This window comes from Salvelinus fontinalis, chromosome 2 (assembly GCF_029448725.1).
Source record: "Salvelinus fontinalis isolate EN_2023a chromosome 2, ASM2944872v1, whole genome shotgun sequence".
NCBI lineage: Eukaryota > Metazoa > Chordata > Actinopteri > Salmoniformes > Salmonidae > Salvelinus > Salvelinus fontinalis.
Window position 1 is genome coordinate 79,366,755 of NC_074666.1, and position 27,749 is coordinate 79,394,503.

The 27,749-nt window shown below is 42.1% G+C and overlaps 3 protein-coding genes across 5 annotated transcripts; 2 read left to right on the plus strand and 1 right to left on the minus strand.

Annotated features, from left to right (window-relative positions):
* Nucleotides 1-140: 140 nt before the first annotated feature.
* Nucleotides 141-8,679, minus strand: LOC129827929 (very-long-chain enoyl-CoA reductase-like). Of its 2 annotated transcripts, none has more exons than XM_055889234.1 (11): nt 6,381-8,679; nt 5,543-5,594; nt 4,662-4,706; nt 4,337-4,440; nt 3,353-3,432; nt 2,936-3,041; nt 2,637-2,709; nt 2,114-2,157; nt 1,655-1,712; nt 1,020-1,108; nt 141-597 (listed from the first exon to the last, which is right to left on the minus strand). In XM_055889234.1, the coding sequence occupies exons 1-11, from the start codon at nt 6,540-6,542 to the stop codon at nt 424-426; spliced, it is 987 nt and encodes a 328-aa protein (XP_055745209.1). In that variant the 5' UTR covers nt 6,543-8,679; the 3' UTR covers nt 141-423. The 2 variants fall into 2 exon arrangements, with proteins under 2 accessions (XP_055745209.1, XP_055745200.1); XM_055889225.1 differs by having other exon boundaries at nt 3,317-3,432; nt 6,381-8,661.
* Nucleotides 8,680-9,163: 484 nt separating this feature from the next.
* On the plus strand, nt 9,164-19,418 carry LOC129827920 (dnaJ homolog subfamily B member 1-like). The gene is made up of 3 exons (XM_055889212.1): nt 9,164-9,746; nt 10,354-10,961; nt 14,145-19,418. The coding sequence occupies exons 1-3, from the start codon at nt 9,536-9,538 to the stop codon at nt 14,373-14,375; spliced, it is 1,050 nt and encodes a 349-aa protein (XP_055745187.1). The 5' UTR covers nt 9,164-9,535; the 3' UTR covers nt 14,376-19,418.
* Nucleotides 19,419-20,167: 749 nt separating this feature from the next.
* LOC129827941 (PDZ domain-containing protein GIPC1-like) lies at nt 20,168-25,038 on the plus strand. Of its 2 annotated transcripts, none has more exons than XM_055889244.1 (7): nt 20,168-20,561; nt 20,918-21,319; nt 21,403-21,588; nt 21,884-22,064; nt 22,295-22,407; nt 22,496-22,577; nt 23,056-25,038. In XM_055889244.1, exons 2-7 carry the CDS (start codon nt 21,020-21,022, stop codon nt 23,205-23,207), a joined length of 1,014 nt encoding a protein of 337 aa, XP_055745219.1. In that variant the 5' UTR covers nt 20,168-20,561; nt 20,918-21,019; the 3' UTR covers nt 23,208-25,038. The 2 variants fall into 2 exon arrangements, with proteins under 2 accessions (XP_055745219.1, XP_055745228.1); XM_055889253.1 differs by having other exon boundaries at nt 20,998-21,319.
* Nucleotides 25,039-27,749: the final 2,711 nt, after the last annotated feature.

Here is a 27,749-nt window from a genome sequence, read left to right on the forward strand (position 1 = left end):
AATGGGTTAATGTTACTGGCTGAAACCCAACCATCACAGTGTGAATGCTGTTAGATTAAATTGACTTGAAACAATGACACGTTCAATCTTGACTCAATCGACAAGCTATAACATGCAACAAATAATACAAAACCAAACAGAACAGTTAAGTCACCACTTTAGTAAAACACGTGTATTTTTTTCCATTCATTTGTGCCTCCACACATTGACATGTACAGTAGATACCGGTAGTACACATTACATCAGATTAAGACTCATCTGCATTTAAGTCATCAAAAGGGGTTTTCAACTCCCCAAAACCAGTCACAGTGTAGTTGAACTATTCCAACGACTCCTTCCAACCTACCCAGTCAGAAGCACCAGCTGTATACTGCAGTGGGGCTGAAAGGGGTGAAGTTATGTGTGGGACCAGCCCCTCTCTGACTAAAGGATGAAGGGCAGTATAGGGGAGCGCAGGGTGGGGTAGTCACGGAACTCCTTGCGGTAGTTTCGGTGCTTTCCCCTGGCCCACACCGTCATCAGGACAAAGCCCACGATAGTGAAGAAAGCCACCGGCAAGCACTGGGTCATCACTGTGAAGCCCATCCACGACCCAAGCTGCAGAGGACCAGACACACTGTTACACACTCCTACATATTATACATGTAGTACCACAGGAGGCTGGTGAGAGGAGGACGGATTACAATAATGGCTGGAATGGACTAAATTGAATGGTATCAAACACAAGGAAACCATGTGTTGATCTGTTTGATACGTTCCATTTATTCCGTTCCAGCCATTACTATGAGCATGTCCTCCCCAATTAAGGTGGCACCAGCCACCTGTGTGCAGTACACACCAACTCATCACTGTAGTACTGTTACATGTCTTGATACTTATTGGCCAGAAGGTGGCAGCATCACTATATCTCCAAACCCCAGGAGGGGAAGTGAAACACTGAATTTCAAAGGGTTTCCAGTCTAAAACTTGTAAATGCAAATATTTCAATCAACTCACCATTCTTTACTAGAAAGCCTCACCTCGTATGTATAGTTGGGACAAGACACCAACGCGAAGATCCAGGTGAATGGATTCTTAGTTGGGTGTGGGATCTTCTTGACCTTCGAACCTGGGATAATATGAGAAAGAATGTAGAAAAAGAGGGTAACATGGGGGCTCCTGTAAAGCAGTGCTCGTCAATTAATCAGTCAATCAAATGTATTTATTAAAGCTCTTTTCACATCATCAGTTGTCACAAAGTATACAAATACCTAGCCTAAAACCCCAAAGTATACAAATACCCAGCCTAAAACCATAAAGTATACAAATACCCAGCCTAAAACCCCAAAGTATACAAATACCTAGCCTAAAACCCAAAGTATACAAATACCCAGCCTAAAACCCCAAAGTATACAAATACCCAGCCTAAAACCCCAAAGTATACAAATACCCAGCCTAAAACCCCAAAGTATACAAATACCCAGCCTAAAACCCCAAAGTATACAAATACCCAGCCTAAAACCCCAAAGAGCAAGCAATGTAGAAGCACAGTGGCTAGGAAAAACTCCCTAGAAAGGAAGGAACCCCGGAACCTTGTGTGCTAACTTTCAAAGTACATATCTGATAATGGACTGCACTGCATGAATAAGATAAGCAAGAGCCTATAGGAGCTCACCTGGACATTTGAGGTTGCGTAGAGTGATGTTGATGGAGAAGTTGCCGACCTGACAGAACTTGTGAGGATGAGGAAAACGTAATAACATGACAAAGGGCTCAATCAGCCACAACTCTAACCAAAAACAAAAGAAAACCTGGTGACATTTCCTGGTGAAACTTTACATTAAGTTGCACTTATACTTACTTAATAACAATGTGATAACTCTAGTAACGCCATTACAATATTATTGTTACTCTGCTGGGAATTCCAATCTAAATTGTACTGATGTTAATGACGTTATTATTGTGTAACCTCGTCCCCAGACTGAACGTGTCAGGTGGTGAGACTATTATTTGTGCCTAATGGGCCTACTGTGTAGCCTCAACTCCACTACAAAGAAACAACTCAATTACTATATTACAACATTAGGTATTAAACTAAATATATTCTTCATTACACTAACTAAAGCATACTTACTAAGAATATTATGAGTGCTGTCTTCACTTGCTGTTGCCCATAGTCTGTAAACACACAAGCAGGTGTGATGTATCATGGGAAAGGACATTGAAAGTCATTAGGGATTATGGAACGATCCATCTGCATTCTGTAACATTCTGGCAACCAGCCGACAGAGTAGAGATGACCATCTGTATTCTGTAACATCCTGGCAACCAGCAGACAGAGTAGAGATAACCATCTGTATTCTGTAACATTCTGGCAACCAGCAGACAGAGTAGAGATGACCATCTGTATTCTGTAACATTCTGGCAACCAGCAGACAGAGTAGAGATGACCATCTGCATTCTGTAACATCCTGGCAACCAGCAGACAGAGTAGAGATAACCATCTGTATTCTGTAACATCCTGGCAACCAGCAGACATAGTAGAGATAACCATCTGTATTCTGTAACATCCTGGCAACCAGCAGACAGAGTAGAGATGAGTGTGCATTAGATGGGTTAAATGTGAGTGACATCACCTCAGGGTAGACAGGACTTACAGGGCGGTGTATAGAGGGGGTGGTTGATGTAATAGGCCATCCATGCTGCGAAACACCAGTAATAACTGCAGTTCTGGAAAAGAAGCAAGACCAGTTTTTGTACAAGTCATCAGAATAATAACACATTAAGTAGAAAATCTGTTTACCCCTGAGAATAAGTTTAAAAACTATGTCACATGAAAGTAAACCATTAAATAAAAGGGAATAAAATACTGCTATTATCAGATATCATTGGATCAAACTGGATCACAGATCCTCTTTAGAATCAGATTGGAGATTCCCTTATTCAATCTCCTCACCTTGAAGATGTTTCTCAGTGGCATGGTACCATGGGAGATTCGGTGGATGAACAGCGTCTCAAGGATTCTCTTCACATAGTGGAAAGAGTGACACATGCAGGCCAAACTGCAGCGGGAGGGGAAAAGTGGTCATAGTATAGATTACGTCTTATTATCATCACATATTTGGCTTTGATTACTACATCATTCACTCACTGGTCTCTATGACAGTCCGAGATGGCTGTCATGCTTCTCTGATGCAGCACACACATTATCTTCACTGTCAACACCATCACCGGTCAACCAGACCTAATTCTGTCACTGTAATCATCACTTGGAGAGTGTGAGGTACAGTGACAGAGATAGAATAGATCCTTGAAAATGCAGTAATTTGACACTCACTGTACAACCCAGTGCTTGCTGCTGCTAAAGTCATACTTTGGGGCATAGATGAAAGGCAGGCGGAAGTAGAACATCAAGTAGATGAGCAGGGGTCCGTAACACTCTGATAGGAAGACCTGAGAAGGGGGGAAGACATAAAGGTGAGACATGTAGGTGCTGATTGGATCGGTAGGTTGTACTAGCTTCATATTGCGTTCTGATTGACTGGATGGAAGTTTTATTATATTGCTTTTACCTATCCGATCATTTCAGATCTACCGGAGTGCCAAGGGAGGAGGGCAAGTAAATGATTTGTAATTGAGCATTAGAGAAAACAAGTGAGCATGTAACACAAGCATTCCCCTAGAGATATGGCAGCTTAGCTGACAGTCAGTTTGTGATGAAACAGATCTCTGAATCAACACCTCTGGCATCGGTCCAGGCCCAGCACGAGTGACTGATCGCTACTGTTGATCTCAGGCTGCAAGGAGTACACTGGACCCCGCTACCCCCCAACACTGGCATCACCCTATTCCACTGGGGGTTCAGAGACAGGTGGATGAGGGGTGAGAGGATTGAGGATATGGAGCGTGGTTACAGCATGTGGATGGTTGTGGAGAATGGTTGAGGAGGCTGTGGCAATGGAGGGTGAAAAGGAGGTCAGGTGGATAAACACCTGTGGGGGAAATAGGGCCATGAGATTATGTGTCCTAGGACAGAGGATACAGGAGCTAGGAGGTGATAGAAAACCGAACCAGAGGACAGTGAATCTATCTGTCAGTGTGGGTGTATATTTATATGCAAGGCTATAGTTGATTAATTGAGGGAGTGTGGCTGTCTATATTTAAATGCAGTATAGACATGTCAAGATATGCAGTATAATGTGTGTGTGTGTGCACGCGTTTGTGTGTGTGTGACTGTGCGCATGAGTGCATTCGTGTGTGTGTGCACTTGTGGGTGATTGAGTGTGTGTGTGTTTGTGGGTATGCAAATGTGTGTGCGTGCATTAACACGTGTGTGTGTGTGTTTGCATGTGCTTACAGTGCCCCAGGCGATCTGGGCCCCCAGGTCAGAGAAGTAGAAGCTGGCCGTGGTTCCAACAGGAAGTGTCTGCAAGACGTCCTCATCCTTCAGACACTTACCCTCTGTGGAGCAATAAAAAAATTTAAAAAAGTACAATAAAGCTTCTGAAATCAGGCCAAGCGCCACTGCGGGAAAACAAGTGCAATGCTGTAGTCAGCCATGACATTGTGGACCATTTCACAGAAGATAAGACCTTTATACGGTTTTGGTATAGCAATTTCTAGCACTCATTTGAGTCTGTGTAGGTAGTTGAGGCATCATGCATGGGAGGTGTGGGGCTTACTAGGATCCAGGCGTAAGGACTGTCTGGCTGGGTACCACTGGGGATCTGACAAGAAGACAGAAGTTAATTAAGCTTATAATAGCCTCCATTTCAAGGCTTCCTTCCAGTAGCCGAATGATTAACGAGACTTGGAAAGATGGCATTGCGAGACTAACCTCATAATTATCATGACATATTGTATATGGATCATACATATCTACACTCTTAGAAAAAGCATTCCAGAAGGGTTCTTCGGCTGTCCCCACAGGAGAAACCTTTTTGGGTTTCATCCATGTAGAACCCTCTGTGGAAAGAGTTCTACATGGAACCAAAACGGTTCTACTTGGAACCAAAAGAGTTCTACCTGGAACTAACCGGGGTTCTTCAAAGGGTTCTCCTAAGGGTACGGCCGAAGAACCCTTTTAGGTTCTAGAAAGCACCTTTTGTTCTAAGAGTGCAGAGATGGACAACTGTCCCCCCCTTTTGAAGGCCCTCGGAACAATTTTCCTCTCTGCCCCATGACAAAATGAGTAAAATTGCATGAAATGAATTATTCAATTGCAAAATCTTCTCTCTGCCACATGGAAAAATGTGTATAATACTTGCTTTAAAACTGCAACATTTCCATTACGCCCCATGGAAAATTGTGTAGAATTGTACAAAATTATCTCTAAAACTTAAATATATTCTCTCCGCTGTCAAGAGCAACTACGGCCCCTCTTGATGAGTTCAGATTCTTTGTGGCACCCACCCCCCTCAAAGTTGCCCATCCGCGGTGTAGAGTAGATCATGTTACAAAAATGTTTTACATTTCATGTTGTTACATCACTGACTGAAAGTTGATCTGGATAAGAGCGTCCGCTAAATGACTTCATTTGAACTGGACTTTGTCATATACTCACTTGATTTGTGGAACAAAGCCTTAATATCCAAAATAGTAGAAGTTGGCTCAACCTGTTCAGAAAGACAATCAATCATAGGCAAACATACTGCTAGTGTTACTGCCATGGGTCTAATAAATGTATCCCAGATAGATTTATTGACTAAAGTTTGATATTTGTTTTCAAGTTGTGAAATTAGTACCATACCACATACTGTACATATGTTATAACACAAACATATTTATTCCCACTGCTAAGACAGCCAAGGCAAATTAAAGAAGCCTACAGTTACAGGAAACTATATCTGTTTTCATAATAAATATCTTGAAGAAATTGTGAGACTATGATGCAGCATTTCAACTGTAATTAATTATCATTGCAACACAAATGTTCACATTCATAAAAGCCACTAAACACATGGTGCTTGCTGTTGGCTTCAAGACACCCACTGGCTTCAGGACACTGAGCTGACACATAACTCATAACTCGCCCAGAAGATTCCTGTAAGATCAGGGGGAATTTTCACCTCCTAACTGCAACACAACCTCTGTAGAATCAGCCATAGTGTCTGTGAACTGTAAATTAGCCGGCTGTCCGGTCAAAGGGATGACTCTGTAACTTCTTGAGCTAAAGCAAACAAGTGTCCTCTGACTTCAGACAGTACTATTGATTTTACTAGAACTGTAATTAGACCTCAACTGATGATTTCAAACTTTTAAATGTAATTTTGCTCAGTGTACCGTATCAAATACAATACTGAACGTGCACAGTGACTGATGAGACACAGTAACACAGCCAGCCACACACGCGCTCGCACGCATGCACGCACGCACACACACACACACACACACACACTCACTTTGTCCAAGAGTAGTAGCTTCTCCTTTGTCTTGGCATCCACAATTTCTACCTCAAAGTAAACAATCCTTTTGGCCTTTTTGGGTGGTTTAGGTCTTGGTCTTGGGGCTGAACTTTTCTTTTCTTGCCCAGTTGCCTTCGCCTCTAAAGCCAGTGTATCCATGACCACTTTTGAACTATGACCTCAATGTGCCTCCACACTAAAATGAGGTCCTTCCAATGGTTTGCAAAAACCTAGTTAGTGTTCTCTACTTGTATCAGATTAGAAGCTGTAGTCTAACACTGCTATGTCCTCTGCGACTGTTTTTCTTACTATCTGTACCCTCCAAATAGCCTTCCAGAATGGGAAACGACTATGTCACCGTAAACAGCCTTTTCCTGTGTGAGGGTGTGAGAAAGAGGTAAAGAAATCAAGAGGGTGGGAGAGAGAGAGAGAGGTTGCCTGTGAGATGTTCGTAAAATGAGAGGGGGTTAAATGTCAGTAACCCACCACCTCCTCACCTGAAGAGAGGCCTTCCACCAGTTACCGGACCCCCTCCACACCCACAAACGTACTGAAGGCGAAACCCGAGACGCCCAAGACATAATCCGTAGCGCGCACGTCGCAAGGCTAAATATAAGAAGCCCGATTTGCTCTGCTCTGTTCTGCAGTAGCTCAGTAACCTTGGTCAGCCACACACAACCCTACTCAGAAACAGATCCCTCTCTGCTCTCAGAAGAGACACATCTCTGCTGAGCTCTGCTCCTCACTCCGTCACACTGTCTCACACCGCCCCTCCTATAGGCCTTATCCATGTGGATGAGGGACAGCCAGGCCTCTGCATACCGACACGCACCCCTCCCCCAGGCCACCTGTGCCATTTTTTTTCTACCACTCTGACCTCGAGAACAAACAAAAACAAACACGTGTTTATTTTAGAGTGTGTGTATTCTCCCAATACCATGAACAAACATTAAGGCCTAATACTGTCCTGTCATTTTCCAATGGAGTGAGAGCTTTCAGCTGTAGTGCTCTCAGAGCTGTGAGGTGCTGGCTGTCAGTTGGGGGGCTTGGAGATGTTGCCCAAGATATCCTTCAGACAGGGATCATGTCCTTCATATTTGACTAAAAGGAGCATCTCAACACACACAGGCAGCAGATCTGTGTTCTATATTTACAATCAGGTTAGACCACCCAGCAACGCACATCAGACAGGAGCACAAAGTGGTACAAGAACACAGTAAGCTTTTCTGATGTATATGCATGAATTAAGATGTTGTAACATATTAGCTGAGTAGCTCAGCAGTCTAAGGAACTGCATCTCAGTGCTAGAGGCATCACTACAGACCCTGGTTCGATTCCAGGCTGTATCACAACCGGCCGTGATTGTGAGTCCCATAGTGTGGCGCACAATTGGCTCAGCGTTGTCCGGGTTAGGGTTTGGCCGTGGTAGGCTGTAAATAAGAATTTGTTCTTAACTGACTTGCTTAGTTAAATAAAGGTTTAAAATATATATACTTTTTTAAATCTGCTGTCATGTTAACAATGTTTTGTTTAAAGGAGATTGCTGATTTTGTTGATTATGTGCAGAAAAGCAGTCTCTGTGTTGGAGTGGACAGGAGTTGGAAAACCTGGACAGGAGTTGGGAAAGTTGTCCTATCATGTTGCCTCCAGCAAATTCAATTTATTTAAACAAATGGCTCTCTCATAATCTCAATTTAACATCATGTTCAAGTTTGTTTTTTTGGACGTTGTGATTAGCAACAGATGTTATGGTACGGTGGGCTCGTATTATTAGCCTGGAATCCAAACTGATACTGGAGCATATCAGGTTATCATGCTATGGGGCTCTCCAGTGAAGCGTGAGAATAATGTTACAGTTTCCGTGATTTAAGAAGCTGCAATGCTGCCCCTCTGTGGTAGTCAGCATTATTATCACTTTACTTTGCAAGTTATCTCTTCTTTATTTTCAAGAAGTCCTGACATGTAGTAATTTTAAAGCCAATATCTTTCCATATCATGACAGATATGTAGGATATGTAAGATATGTAATTAGGCGTAGCAAGAGGAACACTATTATATGATTCTACCGTGTGGCCATTTGATATGCAACATATCAATAGTCTTGTCACAATATGCATTCATATTATTTTAGCTAATTAAATAATTTATAAAGCTTTGGCACAGATACCCACAATGTGATGAAATGATTATCTACATCAGTGATGGGCAACTTTAATTGGGGTGGGGGCCACAAAAAATATGAACTCATCATGAGGGTCTGCAGTGGCTCGCGGGTCTGTGTACCTACATCGTAACCCACACATGCAGTCAGAGTCGGCCCTACCCTTTTACCCGATACAATTGCAATCAGTGGGTCAGGCGGCGCCCTATTGTCCGATTCATATCGCGTGATTTCTGATGATTGTTCTCGTTTATATCGACTGATTGGTTCTGTATGGGGTGACCCTTTTGGGGGCACTAAGCACAATTTGGTTGGGCCGCTAGTTGTCCATCCCTGAACATGCAGTTTATCCCTTCTTATATGTGCAAGCAACTGCTGCCAGGGAGTGGGGCGTAAATCGTAGTTCTTGATTTTGACAGGGTTAGTGATATTCGGAATCCTTGGGGCGTCCCTACCCTAAACCCCAACGCCAAGCATAACCCGTTGTCACGCCTGGTTCTCGACGAGGCTACCCTAACCCGAATTTTAATCATTCATACATTTCAACTTCCATGGGATAGGGACGCCCCAAAGATCTTGAAAGCACAGACCATTTTGAAAGCATGACGTAGAAGGGGCGGAGATTTCAGTCAATGTGGAAATGCGATAGTCACAGCAGTATCAGCACCAGTAGTTCTGGAAGTTTCTTACATGGTGGCTAGCTAGCGACATGGTGAAAAGCGTATTTTGAGTAGCCACGATATCTCAGCTCATAAATTGGTTTATTCAGCAGAGAGTGGGATATATTTATGTAACTCCATAGTTTAATAGCTCAAACAAAATCGTGGAGGGTCGGATTTGTAACTAGCTTGCAGCTGTCAGCCGGTTAAGTAGCTAGCCAGCTTCAAACACTACATTTCAGTGTGGTTGGTTGACAGCCTTTGATATAAGATTAACTGGTGAATTGACGATGCTTTTTTGAATATCAAGCGTTACTTGACAGATACTTGTAATGGGTAAAGACTATTATAAAGTGTTGGGTATACAGAAAGGCGCCTCTGAGGACGAGATAAAGAAGGCGTATCGAAAGCAGGCCCTGCGATATCACCCTGATAAAAACAAGTCCACTGGAGCTGAGGATAAATTCAAAGAGATCGCCGAGGCCTATGATGTCCTCAGCGACGCAAAGAAAAAGGATATATATGACCGATATGGAGAAGAAGGTAACGCATCAACTTTTGGTTCCACGCAGTGAGGTGCACCATTGTAACCTAAACTGTTTTGCGCAATCGACGTTGTCAGGTTTGCCAACTATGTAACGTTACTAGCTGTATCAGCCGTGGTCGTTGTTTTTGACAACTTCTAGCTAACGTTATTATTTAAATGTTACTGTTTGTGTTTTTCTTTGAGTGTAGCCCTAGAAACTATTGTAGTTATTACATTGGAAGCAACTGAGCGCCGGAAACAGTCAGAGGCACTACAATTCTCTCGAGAACTTGCTGGAACTTTCCTGCTTATTCTGAGTTCAAACTGTCAGTGGGGCTAGGTAGTTCACATCACAACGTTAATTCCCTCCTTCTGTCACGTCCGCTCATGGTCTGTGACACATTGCAGAACACCTTTTCAGAAACACTGCTCTGTCACAGTGACCCCTGAAAACACAGGTGGAAATGTAACATGCTTTAGCATTATTTATTTAGAGAGATGGTATGTCTGGAAGTGTTGAAAGTGTGTTGTGTATAAGTGATTCAAAGGGATTTAAAATAAACATTTTGATGTTTGTTCTTGTGTTCTAAAATAGCAATTTTGATGTTGTGTTCACTCTTACAGGCCTGAAGGGGCACACAGCCGGCGGGGGTGGTGGTCCCAATGGCCCCAACAACTACAACTACACCTTCCATGGAGATCCTCACGCCATGTTTACAGAGTTTTTTGGCGGCCGCAGCCCATTCGACCAGTTCTTCGCACGCAACGGGGACGATGACATGGACACTGATGACCCCTTTGCGGCATTTGGTATGGGAGGGATGGGGGGTATGCCGGGTGGAATGGGAGGGTTCCACCAACACCAGAGGTCCTTCAAATCCCGACCAGGGGGTCCCCACGGGGGCCGTGAGAAGAAGAAGGATTCTCCGGTGGTGCACGAGCTGAAGGTGAGCCTGGAGGAGGTGTTCTCCGGCTGCACCAAGAAGATGAAGATCTCCAGGAAGCGGCTGAACCCGGACGGCTGCAGCATGCGCAGCGAGGACAAGATCCTGACAGTGGACATCAAGCGAGGCTGGAAGGAAGGGACCAAGATCACCTTCCCCAGGGAGGGAGATGAGACGCCCACTAACATTCCTGCTGACGTGGTGTTTGTGGTCAAAGACAAACCCCATCCTGTGTTCCGCCGGGATGGCTCCGATATCATCTACCCTGCTAGAGTGTCCCTCAGAGATGTGAGTGCTTGGTCTTTGTGATTTCTTAAACATTGTGTCAGTCATAAACGTAACCCACTAAACTCTTTCACTTGTATTTTCTGTAATCATGGTAATGATATTTTTCTGCTGCTCTCAGGTAGGGTTGGTCGAAATGACCTAAAAATCATATGTCGATTTGTTTTGTAACTTATGGGCGATTCACAATATATATTAAAAATATATTTTTCTCTAAATAAGCTTTGTTGCACCATTTAAAGGTCAGTACACTGCATTTCAAACATTTTAAACAGTCATGAATAATCTAATGAATTCATGGCTTGTAAGATTATACCAAGGCTAAATGTAAGCCTTCCACAACCCACTAATAATTATATTATAGCAGTTTAACTTGCTTTTTTGCAATAATCACTGATCTGGCTTTTAAGTCTGTCTGTATGAAAATGCCCTTTTTGTAAAAAAAAATTAACCAGAACCATACACAATGCACATCCACTAATAATGATTAGTTAGCTAATCTTTATATTTAAAGTCTAGCCATCTTGAATCTATTTGCTTGCTAACAAGTTCGAACAGTTTAACTTATGAACACACTCTCCTGTCAGTCTCCTACTGTTTGAACAAAATGCTAGCCTGTCCACTTTGTGGCCTACCTACATGGATAAGAAGATGCTTATTTCTCAGAATGAGAACAAGTTGCCAATACGGTATGAAAGTACTAGTATTTACTACCTCCTGTTGCAAGTCCCGTACTGTGTTTTGAATGGGCGTGTGTGTATGTGTGAGAGAGAGAGAAAACAGGCCATGTCTGACTCCCCACAGTCCTATTGGGGTGATTTTCCCCCCTTCTCAGCTGTCTGTCACAGCCTCTTGGTTTACAGCAATTAGAGTGCCCGAATGCAAATTTGAACTCTGACCCAACCCACTCCAGGTCAGAGTGGCTATAGTTGTCGGCAGATGAAGATGCACGTTTGGCTGCCGACCAAGTTATGTGTGTTTATTTTAGTAAAATTGTGGGTACAATGCATTCAAGAAAACCACAAGTCCATCCTCTGTAAACTGAAGATTTCTCTGTGTGTGTGTGTGAATACTATAGTGTGTGGTGGTGAAGATAAAAGTCCTAGACTAAGAAGCATTCGTACTGTTCTTGCTGGACAGCCTGTAGCGAGTCAGAACCAATTATCAGCATTATATACTAGTGGGTAAGGGTGTTCATAGCCAACCGCTCAGACGGCTCCAGCTAGTTGTTTTTACAATATACACTACCGTTCAAAAGTTTGGGGTCACTTAGAAATTTCTTTGTTTTTGAAAGAAAAGCAAACAATTTGGTCCATTAAAATAACATCAAATTGATGAGAAATATAGTGTAGACATTGTTGTAAATGACTATTGTAGCTGGAAACGGCTGATTTTTAATGGAATATTTACATAGGTGTACAGAGGCCCATTATCAGCAACCATCACTCCTGTGTTCCAATGGCATGTTGTGTTAGCTAATCCAAGTTTATCATTTTAGAAGGCTAATTTATCATTAGTAAACCCTTTTGCAGTTACGTTAGCACAGCTGAAAACTGTTGTTCTGATTAAAGAAGCAATAAAACTGGCGTTCTTTAGACTAGTTGAGTATCTAGAGCATCAGCATGTGTGTGTTCGATTACAGGCTCATAATGGCCAGAAACAAAGAACTTTCTTCTGAAACTCTTTAGTCTATTCTTGTTCTAAGAAATGAAGGCTATTCCATGTGAGAAATTGAAGATCTTGTACAACGCTGTGTGTACTACTCCCTTCACAGAACAGCGCAAACTGTCTCTAACCAGAATAGGCCCCGGTGCACAACTGAGCAAGAGGACAAGTACATTAGTGTCTAGTTTGAGAAACATGATAAATTAACCTTTTAAAATTATAAACTTGGATTAGCTAACATAACATGCCATTGGAACACAGGAGTGATGGTGGCTGATAATGGGCCTATGTGGATATTCCATAAAAAAATAGGCCGTTTCCAACTACAATAGTCATTTACAACATAAACAATGTCTACACTGTATTTCTGATCAATTTTATGTTATTTTAATGGACAAAAAATGTGCTTTTCTTTCAAAAACAATGACATTTCTAAGTAAACCCTAACTTTTGAACGGTAGTATATATCATTATATTCGTGTATTGATTTACTCATACCCGATGCCTTTTATCTCACTCAAGAAATAAGATGCATAGCCGAAAGTTAGAGAAGTCTCATTTGAACTATAACTCCTGCAGCGTTGTTAGCATGCCTGCTCGAGTTGACTCACAGGACAGTAAAAACCTGTTAGTTACAGGCTGTTAAATATTTTATATGTAATCGCGCTGTTACTTTTTTTTTTTTCTTTTTTTTTACTGAACGTGGCCAGCCAGTAGGCCTACTTTTTGAAAATTATAAGTTTGTTTGTTGACCGGCAAGGTGTCGAAAGGGGAGATGTAGTTCATGTGTGTAGTTCTAACGAAACGGTGGTAACTTTTCGGCTGTGTGCTTCTTTTTGGCCTTCAAATATGTTAAACTGGCATATGATATGGTAAGTTAATTCACATGGAAACATATACATTTTAATATCATATGACTGCGTTTTCATGAATTTGACAATGCAAATTTGAAGCCCATTCTTAGCCTACAAAACGTTTATAAAACACCGACTAGACAGCTAGCACAGTCCGTGGCTAAAATGCACCGCTAGCACCAAACTGAGCATAGATTTTCCGCAATCATGTCCCGTTTTAGAAGGGTCTGCCCTGTGCTAAATTTTGGGAGTTGAGACATAAAAAGGGTATCGTTAGAAAGGTTAAGTTCTCTTACAATAAAATGTCCCAATGTGTTTCAGGGTCCATCTCACCCATTCTGTTCGACCAAACCTCAAATGCAAGTATCGAGTTGAAACTGCTTGTTGTCAGAGGAAGAAGTGATCTTTCGTCTTTGTTGTTGTGAGAGGAAGAGGGGGTAGATGCACAGACTGTGCGAAGGAGACGAGACCTAAAAGACAACGTCATGCGAACATAAACGCTCATAAAAACAAAAAATCTTACGATACAGGCATCTGGAACATCTCGCTAAAACATAATTTATAATTAATTCGAAATATTGCCCAGCCCAACTCCCAGGCCTTGTACTCTTTAACTAAAAATATAACACACCTAATTGTGACAATCTGTATTTCTCTCTCCCATCAGGCACTGTGTGGATGCACGGTCAGCGCTCCCACTCTGGACGGTAGGACTGTGACTGTGACCTCCAGAGACATGGTCAAACCTGGGATGAAGAAGCGTATAGTGGGAGAGGGACTACCCCTGTCCAAGTGCCCAGAGAAGAGGGGGGACATGGTGCTTGAGTTTGTAGTGAAATTCCCTGAGAATTTGGGGCAGAGTGCCCGCGATGCACTGACTCAGATTCTTCCTCCTTGAATGACTAAGTAGCTTTTGAAGACACCTAACAAACACGAAGACAGCCAGTCGTCTTTCTCCATTACAGTTGTCCTTACCCTAGGCCAAAGAACAGAATAGTTGTTTGGGAATTATACCTGTTTATTTTGATTCAACCTTTGATCCAAATGATAATTCAGTTATGTATTTAACCACCATGAGATATTGACCATGAGATATTGAGTAACATGTTGGTCTCTGTTCTGATGTTAGCTGTTCTGTTTGGTTCATAATTTTTTCCTGTTTAATATTATTAAAACATTTAGATTTTATTACCTACATGTCCTATTGACAGTATTCCATTTCCCATTGGAAGGGAAAATAAAGACACTTCTGGGGGACCCAGTGCTAGACATTGGATAATAATGTTTGAGCATAGGGCAAGGGTTGGTCTGGCCCTGTAGAGATGACTGGAGCTGGTTGTTATAAGGTCCGAGGGATAGGTAGAGTTGAAGATGCCTGTGGCAAACAGAGCACTGACGTGGAATTTGTGTGGTATCCAGTTGTTTTGATAGTGCTTCCAGAATATTTGTTGCAGGCAACTTATCAACTATATCTCTCAGGAGCAGTGACACACTCCTGAATGTAGATATACTTATAAATACAATGCATACAGTGCCATCGGAAAATATTCAGACCCCTCGACTTTTCCCACATTTTGTTACGTTACAGCCTAATTCTAAAATTGATTAAAGTCGTTTTTTTTCTTATCAATCTACACACAATACACCATAATGACAAAGCAAAAACAGGTTTTTAGAAATGTTTTAGAAGAAAAAAAAATATACATCACATTTACATAAGTATTGTGACCCTTTACTCAGTACTTTGTTGAAGCACATTTGGCAGCGACTACAGCCTCGAGTCTTCTTGGGTATGATGCTACAAGCTTGGCACACCTGTATTTGGGCAGTTCCTCCCATTCTTCTCTGCAGATCCTCTCAGGCTCTATCAGGTTGGATGGGGAGCATTGCGGCACAGCTTTTTTCAGGTCTCTCCAGAGATGTTTGATCGGGTTCAAATCCGGGCTCTCAAATCCGGACATTCAGAGACTTGTCCCGAAGCCACTCCTACGTTGTCTTGGCTGTGTGCTTAGGGTCGTTGTCCTGTTGGAAGGACAACAACCCCTTTGCCCCAGTCTGAGGTACTGAGCGCTCTGGAGCAGGTTTTCATCAAGGATCTCTCTGTACTTTGCTCTGTTCATCTGTGCCTCGAACCTGACTAGTCTCCCAGTCCCTGCCGCTGAAAAACATCCCCACAGCATGATGATGCTGCCACCACCATGCTTCACCGAAGGGATGGTGTTAGGTTTCCTCCAGACGTGGCGCTTGGCATTCAGGCCAAAGAGTTCAATTTTGGTTTCATCAGACCAGAGAATCTTGTTTCTCATGGTCTGCAAGTCTTTAGGTGCCTTTTGGCAAACTCCAAGCGGGCTGTCATGTGTCTTTTATTGAGGAGTGGCTTCCGTCTGGCCACTCTACCATAAAGGCCTGATTTGGTGGAGTGCTGCAGGGATGGTTGTCCTTCTGGAAGGTTCTCCCATCTCCACTTAGGAACTCTAGAGCTCTGTCAATGACCATCTGGTTCTTGGTCACCTCCCTGACCAAGGCCCTTTCCCCCCGATTGCTCAGTTTGGCTGGGCGGCCAGCTCTAGGAAGAGTCTCCGTGGTTCCAAACTTCTTCCATTTAAGAATGATGGAGGGCAATGTGTTCTTGGGGACCATTTTTGGTACCCTTCCCCAGATCTGTGCCTTGACACAATCCTGTCTCGGAGCTCTACGGACAATTCCTTCAACCTCATGGCTTGGTTTTTGCTGTGACATGCACTGCCAACTGTGCAACCTTTGTATAGACAGTTATGTGTCTTTCCAAATCTAATCAATTGAATTTACCACAGGTGGACTCCAAGTTGTAGAAACATCTCAAGGATGATAAATGGAAACAAGATGCACCTGAGCTCAATTTCGAGTCTCATAAAAGGGTCTGAATACTTATGTAAATTAGGTATTTCTGTTTTCTAGGTTTAATACATTTGGTTAAAAAAATTGTTTTAACTGTTTTTGCTTTGTCATTATGGGGTATTGTGTGTAAATTGCTGAGGATTTTTTATTTAATCCATTTTAGAATAATACTGTGACATGACAAAATTTGAAAAAAGTCCAGGGGTCTGAATATATCTTTGGTGTTGTCGGCATTATTTTGCAGTGAGGTATGCGAGAGATTCTGAAACTGCGTTATGTTGGGGAACTAGAGCAAATAGAATTCAGAAAATTCTTTCAGCTTAAATGGGAGGGGCAAAACTGGGGATTCTTGAGCACAACTTGCAAATCATGTTCAAACTAACCCAGAGAATGAGGTATGAATAAAAAAAAATAGGAATTCACTCCAGGCAACTCCCTACAGATTCCACATACTTGATACACTACATGTCCAAAAGTGAGTGGACAACCCTTCAAATGAGTGGATTTGGCTATTTCAGCCCCACTCATTGCTGACAGGTGTATAAAATCGAGCACACAGCTATGCAGTCTCAATAGACAAACATTAGCAGTAGAATGGCCTTACTGAAGAGCTCAGTAACTTTCCAACAAGTTAGTTCGTCAAATTTCTGCCCTGCTAGAGCTGCCCCAGTCAACTGTAAGTGCTGTTATTGTGGAAACATCTAGGAGCAACAACAGCTCAGCCCCGAAGTGGTAGGCCACACAAACTCACAGAACAGGGCCACTGAAGCAGGTACAAATCGCCTGTCCTTGGTTGCAACACTCACTACTGAGTTTCAAACGGCCTCTGGAAGCAAAGTCAGTACAATAACTTCATCGAGAGCTTCATGAAATTGGTTTCCATGGCTGAGCAGCCACACAAGATCACCATGCGCAATGCCAAGCATCGGCTGGAGTGGTGTAAAGCTCACCGCCATTGGACTCTGGAGCAGTGGAAACACGTTCTCTGGAGTGATGAAACACGCTTCACCTGGCAGTCCGATGGACAATCTGGGTTTGGCGGATGCCAAGAGAACGCTACCTGCCCGACTGCATAGTGCCAACTGTAAACTTTGGTGGAGGAGGAATAATGATCTGGGACTGTTTTTCATGGTTTGGGCTAGGCCTCTTAGTTCCAGTGAATGGAAATCTTAATGCTACAGCAGACAATGACATTCTAGACGATTCTGTGCTTTCAATTTTGTGGCAGCAGTTTGGGCAAGGCCTTTCCTGTTTCAGCATGACAATGCCCCAGTGCACAAAGCAAGGTCCATACAGAAATGGTTTGTTGAGATCAGTGTGGAAGAACTTGACTGGCCTGCATAGAGCCCTGTCCTCAACTCTATTGAACACCTTTGGTATGAATTGGCACGCCGACCCAGGTCTAATCGCCCAACATCGGTGGCCGACCTCACTAATGCTCTTGTGGCTGAATGCTGCGGGGACTTGCTTCCAATGTTCCAACATCTGGTGGAAAGCCTTCCCAGAAGAGTGGAGGCAGTTATAGCAGCAAAGGGAGGGACCAAGTCCAAATTAATGCCCATGATTTTGGAATAAGAGCAGGTGTCCACATACTTTTGGCCATGTAGTGTAGCTTCTCCAGTTGTATAGATTTTAGTTATTCAAGGGCGCGTTATCTATTTTGTGCCAAATGTCAAGTCACAGATGTGAGATTGACCTTGTTTGTGTGTGTGTGTGTATAGACAAACGTGCACCATCTTATTGTGAAATACTATAAGAAGATGGTGTGATATGTTTTGACCTCTGTAGGACCCCTTACATTTAGCTTGAGGATCACTATTGTTGTAAGTATGATTAACTTGTATGCCCATTCTTCAGTGAAACTTGTAGGTGTGTTTACTCTGCAGTGATTCTTTAGAAGCTGTTCAAAACGGCAGTGCATTTTAGCTGTTTAAATTCTCTCTAACTCTGTTAAAGCTGTGAAACTAATATCTACTGCTACTTCGGAACCTCTATGCAAACCATTTCTGTTAGGATAATCTTCATCCTTTTTATTTTGTCATATCCTGTACTTCTTACACACTGCAGAGCAAACAATGTCTTGTCTAATATGGCTGCTTTTAGACGGGCCCCAATTCTGAGCTTTTTTTCCCACTAAATTGTATTTTGACCAATCAGATCAGCTCTGAAAAAGATCTGCTGCGAAAAGATCTGTGATTGGTCAAAACACCAAATTAGTGGAAAAAGGATCAGAATTGAGCTGCCTGTGTGAACGCAGCCTACAGTATGCAGTGAACTGATTTTTGAAGCACATTGTTTGAGATAAAGCAAGCCTAAGCATCTGTGGTAAATAAGGAAATCATTCCAAAAATGACAGTTGACAAACTGTAAAATAGCCAAGTAGTGAGTCAGTTGTATTGTTAAAATATGTTTGAATTATTTGAATAATGTCATTTTCAAGTACTTGAAATATATATTTTAACCTGGGGTGCATTCATTACACCGATTCTTTTGCAAAACGTTTAATCTGTTGCACGAAAGGTTTACGCCAAACGGAAAATGTTTTGTAAATTATTTTTATTGGACAAATTGAGGTAGGTCCCGCACCGTTTCGTGCTGTTTGGTTCTCAAACGGTTCCCGTTGCAAGATGTAATGTATTTGATTGTCATTGAGGTTGTAATGATCAGTCAACACGTACCCATTTATCATTCCACTCCAAGTGGAGTTCCACTCTTATTTCATTTTAACAGATACATGTGGTTTAACATGAATGTAGAGATGTGTAATCTCGGTTGAACTTTTTTGTTAAAAAATATTTGCTTTATTTGCAAATGTTTTCCTTTGATGGAAAAGTTTAAATAGTTTTTATAAAATTTGCAGACATTCTGTATTATTATTATGCACCCAGAATTTTATTTGACAAATAGGTGTTAGCAATCTGCTTTAAATTTGTATGAAACTGAACATTTTTATTTTATTTGTCCTATCCTTTGAACAAATGAGGTCCCCTTGGCATTTTGTGGTATTTTAGTTGTTGCAAAGACTGGCAAACTTGTAAATATCAAATAAAATTGTACAAAATTATGTAGTTCTATCTTATTTAGGCCCATGTCAAACTTTTAAAGTAACCGAGTGGATTTAGTTCTGCCGCACGTGGGGCGCGAACCAGCTACTTTTTGCTTTTCTGCACACTGACTCGGTATCAAATTGTATTGGTCACCCCCTGTATATAGCCTCGTTATTGTGTTTTTATTTTATTTTTTACTTTAGTGTATTTGCGCTGTTGGTTAAGGGTTTGTAAGTAAGCAGTTCACGGCAAGGTCCACACTTGTGGTATTCGGCGCATGTGAAAGTTTGATTTGATTTAACAACAAAATTATTTTACACATGCACAATTTTTGCCAACTAGGGCCTAGCTAACTGGATTATGGTCAAAGCACCATTTTATCAGATTGCATTTTGTTCTACCTGGAGCAGATTGTCAAACAAGCAATCTTCTGAAAAACACACATCCACATCCAGGGGTTAAACGGAGTGAGAGACATATGGGAACTGAATCTGTTACAAGTTAGAATCAAAAGGTGAGCATTTCTAGTAAAAGCCTTTATGCCATCTATACTAGATAGATTATAAAATGCATTACAGGCAGTGTAGATTAATTATTCATGCCAGGAGGACTATTGGAATTCCTAGGACAGAGAGTTGAAAACCTGCTTTACAGTAGGGGGCATCGAAGAGCTAGAGACGAGGAGAGGAATCCTATAGTGGAGGAGGCCATTCTACAGTGCTGAAGTCCCACCCCTGCAGTCGTCAATTGTTACCACAGTCGCAAAGTAAACCCCGCCTATTTTTACTATTGCTCTTCTTAAAATCTGATTTTAAACCTAACCTTAACCTCACTGCTAACCGTATTCCTAACCCCAAACATAAATAAAACCCAAAAAGCACATTTTTGTTTTCCTTTTTTTCTCTCTCGACATAGCCAATTTGGACTTTGTGGCTGTGCTATCTAATGAAAACACCCCTGCTGAACAACATACATACCATCAGACCATCCTTTCCTCTCATTAGCTTGTTAGCCTATCTCACAAGACAAGCGATTCAAATGCGATGTAACTTTACTTTCACAACCTTTGGATCAAGAAGTAACCTAGTGTTTTGATGTTCAATTCCACGTCTGGTTTGAATAAATCACATCGTACAGCGAGTTAGCTAGCTAAAGCTCTGGTAAGATGTTTACCTTGACTGCTATATTCCTTCATTCTCAGCTAGCTAGCAGCTAATATTGTGTTAGCCAACAAGCTAACTAGCTAACAAGTTAGCTTCCTAGCTGACAATCTTTTTATTTTTTTAAATAGGTGTATCAAATTAAGTGCAATCTCTGATTCAAGTTGCGATGTTTATCATCTTATCTAATGCCATGTAACTTGATGGCAAGACAAGTAGCCAGAAGAAGTGTTTTATGGGTGAGCTAGCTAGCTGCTGGGCGTTTTGGTACTCGTTTTTGAAAGCTATCTTCCAGTGTATTGTGATGTGATGCACCAGCTATGGGGTTTGGTAGTAATGTTTAACTAACCTGTCAGGTGGAAGAAGACTTGAGAGAGTCCTATGCTGGACAGGACCTTTGGCTACCTACCAAAGCAGCATCTGTTCACTTCCACAGACAGACACACAGAAGGATAAAAATGCCCCTTGGATTGGGTAGAAGAAAGAAAGCGTCTCCACTAGTGGAGAACGAGGAAGCCGAGCCGATCCGAGCGGGCCTTAATGTCCCAGGAATGGACGGCCTCGGTGGAGGTGGTGTGGGGCTCGGGGAGGGTACTACCCAGGAGGGTCTGCCACCCCCACCCACCAGCCTGAGACCTCGTCTGATCTTCCACACCCAGCTAGCACATGGTAGCCCCACGGGACGCATCGAGGGGTTCAGCAACGTGCGAGAGCTCTACACCAAGATCGGAGAGGCCTTTGGGATCGCACCACCAGAGGTGAACAATATGACGACTGACGTGTGTGTGAGAGAGATTTGCTTCAGTTTATCCCTTTACTGACTCACTTTCTAACTCTTCAGGTGATGTTCTGCACTCTGAACACTCACAAGGTGGACATGGATAAGTTACTGGGGGGTCAGATTGGGCTGGAGGACTTTATTTTCGCCCATATCAAAGGCCAGAGGAAGGAGGTGGAGGTGTTCAAGGGGGAGGACGCCCTGGGGTTGACCATCACCGATAATGGAGCTGGATACGCCTTCATCAAGGTGGGCATGGTTACTGGCTAGGAAAGAGTCATCTGTGTCTGTCACCTCTGATAAGTCTGGCAGTGGAAGGAAATGCATCAGCATCACACACAGAGGACTAAAAATAGAACAGAATGGGAGCGTTTGAAACGCAGAGCCTCAATTGCAGCGACAGTGTGGAATGTACAGTAGACTGAATATAAAATGTTAGTTAGTTGCCTATGCACATTATAGAGTTGTTTATGTTTGCCACTGCCAAAATGGCTGATTGTGTGAAATTGTGGATTTTTACATTGTCTCTTCCTGTCCCTTCCAGAGAATAAGGGAGGGTAGCGTGGTCCATCAGATCCAGGTCATCAACGTGGGAGACATGATTGAGTCCATCAACGGCCACAGTCTCATTGGCTGTCGACACTACGAGGTGGCCAAGATGCTCAAGGAGCTGCCCAAGGGGAAGGACTTTGTTCTCAAGATGGTGGAGCCCTTGAAAGCCTTCGGTGGGTTTATGTATGTATGTGTGTGTGTGTGAGAGATTGTGTGTGCTGACAAAATAATTATGAATCATATTATGGTGTGACAGATTATATTTAGGAATGAGTCAGCAGTTATCAAACTTTGTGATGCCTTTTAATTGCTCTTATATTATCATTGACTAGCTAGATATAGAATTAGGAGGTCAGAAACCTGATGCTCCTTTGACATGTTATGTTGTCTCCCTTACCTGTAGACATGATCAGCCAGAGGTCAGGAGGGGCCCGGGCTGGCTCAGGAACCCAGCTGGGGACAGGGAAGGGCACCCTGCGTTTACGCTCCAAAGGCCCAGCCACTGTGGAGGAGCTGGTGAGTGTGTGTTTTGGTTCTTCTATTACCGTTAATAAGGTAAACATGGTTTCAGGTCATGACTATGTTTGTGGTATTTGTTTGTCAGCCCTCTGCGTTTGAGGAGAAGGCCATAGAGAAAGTGGATGACCTCCTGGAGAGTTACATGGGCATCAGAGACAGTGAGCTGGGTAAGGGAGACGGCGTGTGTATACGTGTGAATGGGATTCACACATGCAGCTCCTGTTAGCAAAGTGGTGACTTGTGTGTTGCCACTTCAAATCAAATTTGATTTGTTACATGATTCGTAAACAATAGGTGTAGACTAACGGTGAAATGCTTACTCACGGACCCTTCCCAACAATGCAGAGTGAAATAAATAGAGAAATAATAGAAAAGTAAAACATGTAATAATAGATACACAATGAGTAACGATAACTTGGCAATATACACGGGTACCATTACTGAGTCGATGTGCAGGGTACGAGGTAGATATGTACATTTGACTTGGAATAAAGAGGTCAGATAATATTACATATATGTGATGAGGCAACGTGCAAAAAGGGTCAATGCAAATAGTCTCGGTAGCTATTTGGTTAACTATTTAACGTCCTATTACTTTGTTGTGCTGTGGTTGACTCCTGTCTGACCCCTCTCCCTCACTGTCAGCTGCTACAATGGTGGAGCTGGGGAAGGACAAAAAGAACCCAGATGAGTTTGCCGAGGCATTGGACGAGACTCTTGGTGACTTCGCCTTCCCGGATGAATTTGTTTTTGACGTCTGGGGTGCCATCGGGGACGCCAAGGTCGGCCGGCTGTAACCGGAGGGAGCAGGGGCACAACCTGTGTGTGGTTTTGAATGCTGAGGCACCAACCTGCAACAAACAGAACTGCTAGGAAACACCACACTACCATCATGTGATTTACTTATTGTTTTCTGTGTACTTATTATTTTTTACGTGGAGTTAATTACTCTTGTTGGGATACTTTTGCGAGAGACTCTTTAGGAAGATAGAGACAGTGTATGGGAGAGGATAGAGGACTCTGATCACTAGCTCTGATCACTCGATCAGGCTGAAAATACTCTCATCAGACTCAAGACTATTGAATGCAATACGTGGAGGTTATTGTTTTCAAACAGCAAGTGCTTTTCAATTTTCTTCCAGGTCTTGTGGTTGTGGACACACCTCCTGACCTTGAACACGTCACATGTTAACTCCCAGGTCTTTGTTCCACTAGTCCTCTGAGGAACAATCCCGAGAACAACAAGTGGGAGAAGTGAGGGACCACGGCTTACATACACCTACCTTTTGAAGTTTGAGTTCAAACAAACTGTGATGTTTTCCACCCACTTTGCACTGTTGCACTGCACTGTAGAAAATATAAGAAACGTGCATTGTACTTCACTGGAGCAGTCACTCACTACATAGCACTGGTGCATAGAACTGGACTACAGAATGTGTGTTCAGAGAGGGGCGTATTGAGACGCTCAGGCCCAGAATGTTCTGGTCAAATTGCATGGTCAGAAAAGACATCTTATTAGCACGTGCTATTATTGTTTGTTTCCTCGTTGTGAGTTCTTTTGGTTTTATGTGCCGTTGAGTGTCACTATTGAAGGAGTGTTTTGGCTGCTGAAGGTTTACAATGCGTAGGCTGTCACTACAAAATTAGCTGCAGCTTTTTCTATGGTTCAAACTACAATCACTATCAGTTTTTCTGAAGTGAATAAGGTATAGAAACAAGCTACACTTTACATGCAGCACATCCCAGTCTGGTAACAAAGATAGTCTGATTGGTTAATACTTAAATGGTCTCCTTTGCCAGGGAAACTCCAGTATTAAGAAAAGCAGTGTTATATTACAGTATTACAAGAATACTCAATTTGAAGTACTTGTTTAAAAACTATTGTCTTATTGGTAGACTGAGCCTTTAATTATTATTTTTTAAGAATGTTTTTGTAGGATTTTTTCAAGGAGTGGTGTTTTAAATGAAAATGGAGTTGTGTAACTGATGAGGAATTTCCTCTGTTTTAATTGAGTTGGTAAAAATGAAAACTGATATCCATGCCAAAAGCGTTGGCATTTCCAATAGACAGCATTTTTTTAGGGACCAGACAGTCTCAACATGAAGGAGCCAAATAGTTATGCACATAAGTCATGGAGCGGTCAAGTAATGAAAGAAAAATGCACCATTATGCAATTCTGCAATGAAATGAAGGACCAAGTCCAACACTGTTACTTTAGGAAAGAACCTGGACACTACCATAGGAACAGAATGATGTCATTATCAAACCAAACTAATTTCTGCAAAGTCATCTTGGCTTTTAGTGACTTCTTAATAGATGAATAAAAAAACAAAAACATGCAATATGGGTCAAAGTTCCAAGATATAGAAAATAATTACTCAACATAGAAAATATTTCTTTTCATAACTTTATGGAGTTGTATCTTTTCCATAGTCTATCTCTGAATGAACAACATATTTTTGTAGTAAGTTGTTTTTCTGTCTTTCAATGCTGTTGAAGTATATCTAGATGGTTACTGTCATAAAATACTGATAATAGCCACTGTAATCCTGAGGACATTGTTTTGTTATGGCTTTCTATTACAAGGTCTGATTTAAATGGCAATAATAATGACAAAGATGATGAAATACGATGTCTTCCATGTCTTTCCCTCAGTTGAATACACAAATATTGTCTTGGACTCTTCAATAGGAAATATTTCCCTAGATGTAATTCATATCACTATATTATGTCAGATTGTTTAGCAGAAAAAAGTGCAAAATCTTATTTTTTTAAAGTATGTTTGTTATTTTCCTTACTGGGGCAAGAAAATGAACTAACGTCAGGTCGTAGTCAAGCTGATATTTTGCGCTGGCTGAGTTGTTCACCTGCTAATGGTAACATGTTCTTCTTAGAGAGACAAACACATCACCCCCTGGTGTGTGTGTGTGTGTGTGTGTGTGTGTGTAATCAGGTCACGTTCTCACCTTAAAAAATACATGCATCAAATCACTCCCTTCAGCCCTTAATAGTAGGACAGTTTGGGAATGCAATACACAATGGGAATTTGATATGGCGTATCAATGTTTGAGAGTCACATCTAAGCTTTCATTTGTAATTGCACTGACACTAATCTTATTCCTGGGACTGAATATATACAGCCTCTTCTAAATGCTTGGCTCAGCATCCCACGTTCTAGAAGTTTTTGCCATGGCCAGCCTTTAGCGGCCTGAATCCCCAAAACAACCATGTTTACTGCATACAGTTCACTGGACACAGCACGTTCTTTCAGCGAGGAAATGTGGGTAATATTTGGTTGAGATGTTGGTCAATGTGATTTCAACCTTTATTCACCCACTCAACGACAGCCAGAAGTTTGTTGAATTCCCAATGTGTTATCACTATGCTTTCAACCATCTAATAACCAAATTCCAAAGGAAAAACGATGTCAGATTAATGGTTTAGTTGTCATCTAAATGTGTTATCTGCGCTTTCAACCATTTAAATGAACAACAAAGTTGAAATAGGAATACAATGTACCGTTTTGTATTTATACAACCTAATGTGTTATCACTGTGCTTCATTTAATAGCACAACCAAATTACCTGGATTGCAGTTGAGATTACATTAAAAGTGCATGGTGCAATTAAGTTATTGATGCTGTTCAAGATTCTGTGCAGATGATTACAGCAATTGTGAAGATTGTCACAAACCTGCAACCTTTGCATGCAATCTTGAACATGCAGGCTTTCTATGTTTAAATAAGACATTTACAGTGCATTTGGAAAGTATTCAGACCCCTTGACTTTTTCCACATTTTGTTACGTTACAGCTGTATTCTAAAATTGATTAAATTATATTTTTTCCTCATCAATCTGCTCACAATACCCCATAAGGACAAAGAGAAAACAGGTTTTAGCAAATGTATTAAAAATACAAAACAAATACCCTATTTACATAAGTATTCATACACTTGGCTATGAGACCTGAAATTGAGCTCAAGTGCATCCTGTTTCCATTGATCATCGTTTAGAAGTTTCTACAACTTGATTGGAGTCCACCTGTGGTAAATTCAATTGATTGGACATGATTTGGAAAGGCACACACCTGTTGATATAATGTCCTACAGTTAACAGTGCACGTCAGAGCAAAAACCAAACCATGAGGTCGAAGGAATTGTCCGTAGACCGCTGAGACAGGATTGTGTCGAGGCACAGATAGGGTACCAAAACATTTCTTCAGCATTGAAGGTGCACTGTAAGATACAGTGGCCTCCATCATTCTTAAGTTTGGAACCACCAAGACTCTTCCTAGAGCTGGAAACCAAACCAAACTGAGTAATCGGGGAAGAAGAGCCTTGGTCTTGACCAAGAACCTGATGGTCACTATGAATGAGCTCCAGTTCTATGAATGAGTTCAGTTCTTCTGTGGAGATGGGAGAACTTTCCAGAAGGACAACCATCTCTGCATCACTCCACCAATCAGGCCTTTGTGGAGAGTGGCCAGACTGAAGCCAGTCCTCAGTAAAAGGCAAATGGCAGCAAGCTTGGAGTTTGCTAAAAGGCACCTAATGGACTGACCATGAGAAACAATATTCTCTGGTCTGATGAAACCAAGATTGAACTCAACGTCAACAAAACAAAGGAGATGATTGTGGACTTCAGGAAACAGCAGAGGAAGCCCCCCCCCCTATCCACATCGACGGGACAGTAGTGGAGAAGGTGTAAAGTTTTAAGTTCCTCAGTGTACACATCACGGACAAACTGAAATGGTCCACCCACACAGACCGTGGTGAAGAAGGAGGCTGAAGAAATGTGGCTTGTCACCTAAAACCCTCACAAACCTTTACAGGTGCACAATTGAGAGCATTCTGTCGGGCTGTATCACCGCCTGGTACGGCAACTGCACCGCCCTCAACCGCAAGGTTCTCCAGAGGGTGGTGCGGTCTGCACAGCACATCACCGGGGGCAAACTACCTGTCCTCCAGGACACCTACAGCACCTGACGTCACAGGAAGGCCAAAAAGATCATCAAGGACAAAAACCAGCGGAGCCACTGCCTGTTTACCCCACTACCATCCAGAAGGTGAGGTCAGTACAAGTGCATGAAAGCCGGAACCAATAGAAGCTGTTTTTCAATCTCAAGGCCATCAGACTCTTAAACAGCCATCACTAACACAGAGAGGCTTCTGCCTACACACAGACTCAAATCATTGGCCACTTTAATAAATGGATCACTAGTCACTATAAATAATGCCACTTTAATAATGTTTACATATCTTACATTACTCATCTCATATGTATATACTGTATTTTATACCATCTATTGCATCTTGCCTATGCCGCTCGGCCATCGCTCA